Source organism: Sinocyclocheilus rhinocerous, unplaced genomic scaffold (genome assembly GCF_001515625.1).
Source record: "Sinocyclocheilus rhinocerous isolate Xijiao unplaced genomic scaffold, SAMN03320098_v1.1 scaffold4099, whole genome shotgun sequence".
Classification (NCBI taxonomy): Eukaryota; Metazoa; Chordata; class Actinopteri; order Cypriniformes; family Cyprinidae; genus Sinocyclocheilus; species Sinocyclocheilus rhinocerous.
In genome coordinates, this window is record NW_015646394.1 from 73,770 (window position 1) to 82,678 (window position 8,909).

Consider the following 8,909-nt stretch of genomic DNA (forward strand, 5'->3'; position numbering starts at 1 on the left):
GAGAATTTTTAAAAATGTTTTTTTAAATGTTTTTGAAATAAGTGTCTTTTGCTCACTAAGGTTGCATTTATTTAATCAAAATACAGTATAGTAATAGTAAAAACATTATTTTGTGACATATTATTGCAATTTAAAATAATTCGTTTATTTGAATATATTTTGTTATTTATTTTAATACCTATATATATGCAATTTGTTCCTGTGTATCAAAGCTGAATTTTCAGCAATCATTACTCCAGTCTTCAGTGTCACATGATCCTTCAGAAATCATTCTAATATGTTGATTTGCTGCTTAAGAAACATACCTTATTTTTAGGCTATATCAGCATTGAAAACATTATGTTTCAACGTTTTTTTTGTTTTTGCAGGATTCTTTGATAAATAGAAAATTCAAAAGAACAGCATTTATTTGTAATAGAAATCTGAAACATTAAACAGAATGTGAACAAACATAAACGTCCCCATAATACTTTTTATTCTTTAGGGACTGGTTTCAAAACTAGGGGGCAGCTGTTACCTGGTGGTTTAGTATGGCATTACGCCAAGAGGGCGGAGTTATGTAGGCTGAGTGATAGTTTGAAAGTGTAAACGCACGATAGCAGGAAATAAAATGTAAAATTCCCATAATTAGAACTTTCACCTGCGGCGGCGTATGTAAACAACATAATAACATCAACAACACGCGTCACAGGAGTTTACAGAGCTCGCTGCTCTCTGACTTTTAAACCAGTGGCGATAAATGAAGCGTGTAATTTCGTACAACACGCTACGTAACATGCGAAGCATGCGCGGTTTAAAAGGTTATTCGAGGATGTTGTCAAACAGACTGTAAATGAACTTGAGTAGGCTATCGTTAAAACGAAAACGCACACTTAAATTGCAACACCCAATGATAAGCATCGTCTCGAATTCTATCAAAGTAAACGGCGTTTGCGCTTCTAATAGCTGATACACTGCGTCGTCGCTAGTGACAACTGAATCTAGGCAACATAATACTGATAACAAAAGTGATTTAGCCATCCAAAACTGACTAAAGCAGATTTATTTGACCGGGATACAACTATAGTGGTCTCTGGTAGGATTCCCCCATCTGCTATCTTCCTCAGGCACCAGCCCATGATTGAAAGTAAGAGATGGGCTGGGCCGCCTCTTTGTGACAATAGAGAAGAGCTGAAGGTGATCACGGCAGCGGCAGCATCACAGTATTGCTCTTCACGGAGAACGGACAGGGGCACCACATCTGCTCATATCCGTCTGACAAAGCTACCACAAGTTTATCCACGACCACAGTAAGCCGGTTATTTGACGCGAACTGGACGAGCTGGTCTCACTCCTCCTCCTCCACGCGTGGGCTGCTCGCGCTGGGAACTGGAGAGCGGCACGAGAGAGCTCAGATCCATCCCAGCGTTCAACTCACTATATCGGATTCATTCGTGAACGGCGGGTGTAATTTATCGGAGGCAACCATCCAAAGGCTTTTTTCAATTGCACAAGCGTCTCTTAACAAACACGGCTGTTGTTCGGAGGCTGGATATCCGTCTTTTAACCGCGCAAGACGCATTTGACTCAGGAGAGATTGAATCGTTGTGGAGTCGGTATACGCACTTTCACGCGGTCCGAACAGGTGTACGCATTCATAACTCCACCCGGACTGAGTTCTGAAGGTCTGACTGACGATTAGGAATTTATAACCATATTTGCATTTTTTTCCTGCAATATCTGGACTTAATCGGCAGTGCTGAAACAGTAGAACAATGGATATCAAATGGCTTATTATAGCCTGTGCGGTTTTGGGTAAGTTATGTTTTTACTACATATTTCATCATTTTGTGACACCCCTGTTTAATTACCCCCCAGAGCTGATTAATAAGATGCCCTTTTAATTCATTACATGAACTTGTTGCAGTTTTGTGTAATTTTTGATTAATGGTTGTATTTGAGATGATACATTGACGCGTTGGCTGCACGTTAATAATCTGGTGATGCTCGATTTTTTTCTCATCTACGTCGAGACGTTTCCATGACTGGATGCCTGTACCTAACCCAAGTTATAATTCTATGGAAGTATGTGTAGTACATACGGGAATATTAAGTAGTCTTTGATGTGGTCCAGTGACTAAGTTGTCAGCACTTAAACATTGACAGTGATAGTAAATTGATCAAGGATATTTAAAGTTTTCTCAGTGTGTTATGTTAGATGTTGAAAAGGTTTCTTATACGATTCTGTGTATTCCTTAAAACCTCTTAATGCTGTCATTTTGGCTACATACCATGTATGAATGGCAAACATGTAGCCAAATATTCAAGATTATTGTATATGTGGATAATGTGGTGTACCTAGTTGTAATGAATTCTGTATGAGCATGGTTTGAATGTGAGATGTCAATTGTTTCTAAATCTATTTACATGTTTAACATGGATGTAATGGTGGCTGAGTTGATTGACCCAGCAGCATGCTCTAACTTGTTATCCTTGTTTTTTTTTTCACACTTTGACAAACATGAGGCAGCTGGGTCTCAACAGCTCTGGTCAGATGAGTGGGGTTTGGTTTGGGGTTAATGTTGGTTTAGAAAGCCTAGCAGGAGATTAATGTTCCTTTATGGGGGACATTAAATCAAGTAAACACTGGAGCACATTGATTGATTTGAGGGCACTACACACAATTTCACTCTTAAAGGTGCAGCCAGTATTTTTTTTTTTGGCTAATTAGAAGTGTTTAAATTCAAAGAAATTAACAACACTTTTCAGAAATAGCATTACAGTGATGTGAATCACATGATATGAAGACTTGAGGCTTGTCAGTCTTCTGGAAAAATCTGATTTTATTGACATGAAGCGGGTTGCCCTCTTATGGGTGCTGTCATGTTGACTGTGTTATGAAATTTCTGTAGATATGGTTCATCTCGGAAAGATAAATCTTGGTATTTATGAGATGAACAGTGATGAATTGTTGAATATATAACAATTCAGTTAATAGCACCTGCATAAATTGAATATAAACATAAAAAAATGCAAAACACATCTGATGCACATTCTGTATTTATCATTTTGTAGAAGTACAGTTAAAAACCTTGATGTATTTGTCTGTAGAAAAGGTAGCCTACATCGCTATCTTTCTCTGACCAAGGTGATTTGAAGTCACATGACTTTGTAATTATTATGACTTTCCAACTCATAAATATGAACTTCCAAAAAGATTTTGAAAGTGCAGTTACCGTGACTACTACTACTACTACTAATGGCATATGTATATAACAATAAAATACTGATTGTGATGAATAACAGCTAAATGTAGGCCTACACAAAAACATATAGAGTGCAGCTTTAAGCCTTCTAACAACTGTTTTAAATCTTGACCTACTGCTTGAGGGCAAAGACAAGTCTGTGTCATTACAAGTTTATGACACTGAAACACATCTTGTCCTTACAAGCCAGACATCACACACACCTGGATTCAGACTCACCTGTGTGAGGCTGTAGTGTCATTGGGTTAACAAGCACAGTGTATTAGTCACACAGATGTTCTCAAAACAGATTGTGTGTGATTACAATTTATGATCTTAATGTATCTCTGTTGATGATGACACTATTGTCTGGGTCAGTGGTTTTCAAACCTCTCCATGAAGTACCCCCAGCACTGCACATTTTGTATGCCTCCCTATATCTGACACACCCACTTCAGGCTCTTTTCCTCATGCAAAACACTTTTTAAGCTGCTGTCAGTGCTCACTCGCAGTCTTTCTTCTAGTGCCAGTCACAGAGAAAACCATTAATGTGTACAATTACATATTCTACTCATACCTCCCTCCCCCATTTTCTTTTGTCCCCTTTCTTTTCCTCATCACACAAGCAAATACCGTCATACTCATTCACACAAACTCTCTACCTCCTAACAAACAACAGATGGCTGTACCATCCTGGACAAGAGGCATGTTAGTTCTGCAGGGAGGGGCCTGGGTGAGAATGGAGCATTGGCTACTGTTGGCTTTCTTAAAACTTTTGATGTAAAAAAGAAATGGCGTCCATGAGGTTGCATGCTTTTACGTTTGCTCTCAGCAGGATGATTTGATCAAACGAGTGTGAGAAGTACAGCTAATTTTTACCATTTTTGGCCTTTTGCGTTACTATAGCAAACCAGTTCCCTATATGTCCTTTGATAGAGACTCATACTGCTCCTTTAGCGTTGAGGTTCTATTAAATTACATGCAAATTATCATATTTCAATAAAGAAGATCTTCAAAACGCTGTGGGTTTGAGCGCAGGGGAACTCAAGAGTTTTTGAGGAAATGCACGAACAGCTCATTTTCATATTCACATAAGCAGGTGAGCTGTATTTGAGTGAGTGAAGCAAACCTTTCACGAATGGAGAAGAAATTCTCATTCCGACTGAACATCTTCCTACCCCCCATTCTTGTGTTATTCTCTAAAACTGCTCGCAAAACAGCAGGAGAGGCCATAAAAACCCTCTTCGTTCATACAAAGTTAATAGGCCCACAAACCGGTAAACACAACCGTAAAAAGCTTTTTGTTTATAGTAGAGTCACTGTTGTATTCATAATTAGCTTTCCTCACTCGTGGGAAATACTTTTTTTATAGGACCATGTGGTGTAGGGCTAGGCGATATGGCCAAAAATATTATCACACTATCGATATTTATTTTGATATTCATTTATCATTAATGCGGAAGGAAATGTTTCCACATGTTTGTTAGACCTTGAGAATGAAGGGAAAAATAACCTGTTTGGTCACAATTAAACTCCATAGAGTAGGCCAACTTTTAGTTTAGGGCCCCCTAAATTCTGTTTTTCTTTTTCTTTTTTCCTCTGGATTCTGAGTTTTATGGTTTAATACAAACTTATCATCAAAAATGGTGTCTAATGAAACAAAGTAATTAAACTTTAATAGTTTAATCAACCTTTTAAAATGTAATCAAATGAAAATATAACAGTTAATTTACAGTTTGCGTAAGGATGAACTACACCAATCAATCACACACGCAGACAGGCTGACATGCACTGACAACTTTGCAGTTGTCTTGCTTATTTCTGTTGTGTGTTTAATGCTGTTTCGATGAATCTATATCGAGTAAAAATGTTAATAGCTTATCATCGATAGACCAGTTTTATCACAATCTCTATATGATATAGTTTATCGCCCAGCCTAATGTAATGTTCATGCTTATCAAGATGTTACACTTGTGGTATTGTGGTCTGGAGATAAGGCTTGTGTGTCTGTGCAAGATAATGTTTTACTGTGTTTGTCTGATCACAGTGTTTGTTTATGCAAAAAGTGTCCCCATAAGCAATGTTATCCCTTTTGAGAAACGCACTAGCCTCATAGTATGCTAATTTTAACTACTTTTCATCCATTTTAATGCAGCTGTTTGAACACCATAGAGGAAGCTGTCATAAAGAGAACGACAGAATGGAAAAAGTGAGTGCTAGAGAGAGATTATTCAAGGTGTTTGTCTGAAGCCTTTATTATGCCGAGTTCACACTGCATGATGTTAGCCCGATTTTTCACTCGCCGACAGGTTTTGTGAAATCGCCGACAAATGCCCGACATCGGAGGCAAATCGGTGCTCGTTCACGCGAGTGACAATCACGCAGTGTGAATTATCAAAGACGCGATCTGAGGGAATCGCCGACACGTCACCGACACCCGTGAAATATTTGGCATGCTAAATATCTGGAGCTGTCGGCGATTCACAATCACGCAGTGTGCAATGATTTCTGACTGAAAACTACATCGGCGATGACCTACAGCCAATGAGAGACCAAGATACAGGGCAGAGGGGAGTTCGGGGAGGAGTTATAGACCAGAGTATCAGTATTTTAATAGATATATGAACAATTATATCTTACAGAAACAAGCACAAACATTTGCTTGACCAGCCACAACATCAGCATAACAGTTACTGCAAAATTATTTACCTCCAACTCTCTTTGCAGAACACCCAATCCCTGTTCCCTGCATCTTCCTCCTGCATAATCTGTTTTTCTTTTTCTCCTTGTAGCTGGAAATCTGCTCACAGACTATTTGCGGGCTGTATATATATTTAAAATAATTCCAGTCTCGCTCGAGAACGAGTCTGACGCATGCGGGTTCTCGCGTTATTTCCTTATCACTTCTCGCGTGTGTTTTGTTGTGAAACGTAGTTTGCGGACCAGACAGAGCTGTCGGCGACTCTTCCTATTGTGAAGTCATGCAGTGTGAAACCCCCTGTCGCCGATCCATCGTGCAATGTGAACACAGCAGCAACTGAATGCTACCCCAGATAGTCACGCAGTGTGAAAACAACGGCGATCCGACGAGTTTGAAAATCGTGCAGTGTGAACTCGGCATTAGCCTCCCACTGACTCAGGCACATTAGCCGAGCTTAGCTTCCCTGCATGGATTTCACAAAAAACAATGCTCTCATTTCCTGACACTCAGGCTGGGCTTAATAAAGCCTCACTGAGTGGATTTTGGTTTTATTAGAAATACAGAGTAAATTAAAGGTGCTGTAAGCAATTTTAGATATTTTTCTAACTCTGTTTTGCTAACATGCCCTTGTCATGCAAGACCCCCCTGCAGCCTCCTATCCGACTTTTGCTAGGTCTGTTAAAAACCGTAGCACATTATTGTGATATTTTGTTCTAGCTCATGAGCTTTTCTTAACCAGTAAGCTTTGCTGACCAATAGGCTAATAGGACTAACAGATAGCTTGCTAAGCAAAGGCAAAACGGTCATAAAATGGTCAAATGTTTAATTAGCTTTGCTTATGAAAATGTCATACTGTAGATAAACATATTTTGTAATTAAGAAGAAATTCACCTTAAACAGATTTTCTCCTATTTATAATTAGGAATCACATAGTCTACCCTTAAGTTGATAATGTTATGCTAACTTGCAGTTTAGTAAGCGAGTGAGTTCATTCAGGCAATATCAGTGTTTCTCAATGTTTTTACTCAAAGGCCCTCTGTTGTCCAACACAATATTCAAAGGCTGCCCTCAGACAGTCTAATTTATTTCCAGTATTGCTTCTATAATTATGACAAAGCTGCTTGTTTTCAAACTTTTTATTTATTAACATAAACTACAAGTATTGATTTCCCTTTAAGGTTATCTATAAGGCAGTGTGCTCCGGCTGAAATCGGTCACTTGTCCAAAGAATTCGTATTTTCTGTACAGTGAATGGCACGTAGTGCACTATATAGGGGATAGGGAACGATTCAAACAGTGTAAATATGGTTTCCATTGAGGAAACAAAGAAGTCTGGTTTCGCGCTGTGTCACGCTAACCACCGCACCGCACACACACTCTGCTCTGGTCCAGAGACACGATAGCACGGAGCGGATCACATGCGCGAGTCGGCACAGACCACAAAATGTATCGGAGCTATTTGAATTCTACACAGAATGCTATATTTTATAGCAATATGGATGAGATTGTGGCTGGCATACCCTGTCAAATGCGGCTTTACGGAGCTCAACGGCTCCCGCCCTGTCTAACCTGTTTTAATTAAAATCACGTCAACACATAGAGTAACGCTGTGTGTTTCTAAGAATTTCAGGAGACCTTTAAATAAAAATGGTTTAGGGGGGAAAAGAAGTATGAAATCAGTGCATATTCTGATTTAATGTATTTTAACCATCTTGATTTAAAAAGTATTTTAATAAATGAAAAGAGAAACCGGTCTGTGAAAGGTGTAAAAATCTGTTCAGTATAAAACATATTTTAATTGAATGTCCAGTTTTAAATAATACTAGGCAACGTTTTTATTCAGAAAATATATTAATGGACATATTTAAAAAGAATTCTCCTGGGACGATTTCATTTATTTTGTCATGCATTAAGCTGAAAGACTCTATATAATTGTTCTTATTAGGGGCCAAGCACCGAAGGTGCGTAGGCACCTATTGAAATCGTTGGCGTTATTCGTCTTCTTTTTCTTCTTCTTCTTCTTCCGCCGCAAGTCTATGGCAGCCCATAGAACCGCTTGCGGGAAAGTTGTGAAATTTGGCACACTGATAGAGGACAGTCTTAACATTAACCACAGCAAGTTTGGAGTCTCTAACTCCAACTCTCTAGCGCCACCACTTGTCCAAAGTTGCAATTTCTTTATGCAAAAATCGCAAGGTTTAGTTTTTTCGCTATTTTTAATTGTTCGGAAAACTTACTTTGTCGAACTCGTCCTAGACGGTTTGTCAGATTCTCACCAAAATTGGCTCAAATCATCTTCAGACCATGCTGGCAAAAAGTTATGGAATTCAAGTTGATTTGTCCAACCGTTCTCAAATAACGCACAAAGGAATTCTACGAAAAGCACGTAAAAATGAATGTGAGGCTATATCTCCGCAACGGTTTGGCATATTGAGACCAAACTTGGTGTGTGTTATAACAAGCATGACCTGAGACTACCTGCAGTGTTTCGGCGCAGTGCCACCTAGTGGTCAGGAGATATAAAAAATGCATATTTTTGCTTATAACTTCTGAATGGTTTGGCCAAAATTCACAAAACAGGTCTCTTTATATTCGGTGCATCATGCCGAGTCGAATCATACCAAATGTTTCCATGTCAGCCATTTTGGGCGTCGGCCATTTTTAATTTTGTTAAAAAAATGCAATATTTTAAGAACGCTTAGACTTTGCTATTACGAAAATCGGTATGCATCTTCGGCACCGTGCCCTGATGGTACACAAAGCGCCACCTATTGGTCAAGAATAATAAACCATTCATTAACCATTAATAATTACATTTACATAAATGCTAATAACTTTTTATTGCATTAGCCTATTGCAATGAAACTGGGTATGCGCCTTCGGCACCGTGCCCTGATGGTACACAAAAATTTTGGGTTATAAAGCAATTTATAAAAAGTTATAAAGCAATTTATAAAAATGCTAATAACTTTTGCATACATTAT

At 38.7% G+C, this 8,909-nt stretch overlaps 1 protein-coding gene across 1 annotated transcript in view; it reads left to right on the plus strand.

Moving 5' to 3' along the window:
* The first annotated feature begins 523 nt into the window (after nt 1-523).
* LOC107707768 (immunoglobulin superfamily member 3-like) overlaps nt 524-8,909 on the plus strand; it is a 146,811-nt gene continuing 138,425 nt past the window's right edge. The window contains exon 1 of the mRNA XM_016511869.1: nt 524-1,794. Coding sequence (XP_016367355.1) covers nt 1,755-1,794 — 40 coding nt within the window. The 5' untranslated portion in view covers nt 524-1,754. The remainder of the gene's footprint in view (nt 1,795-8,909) is intronic.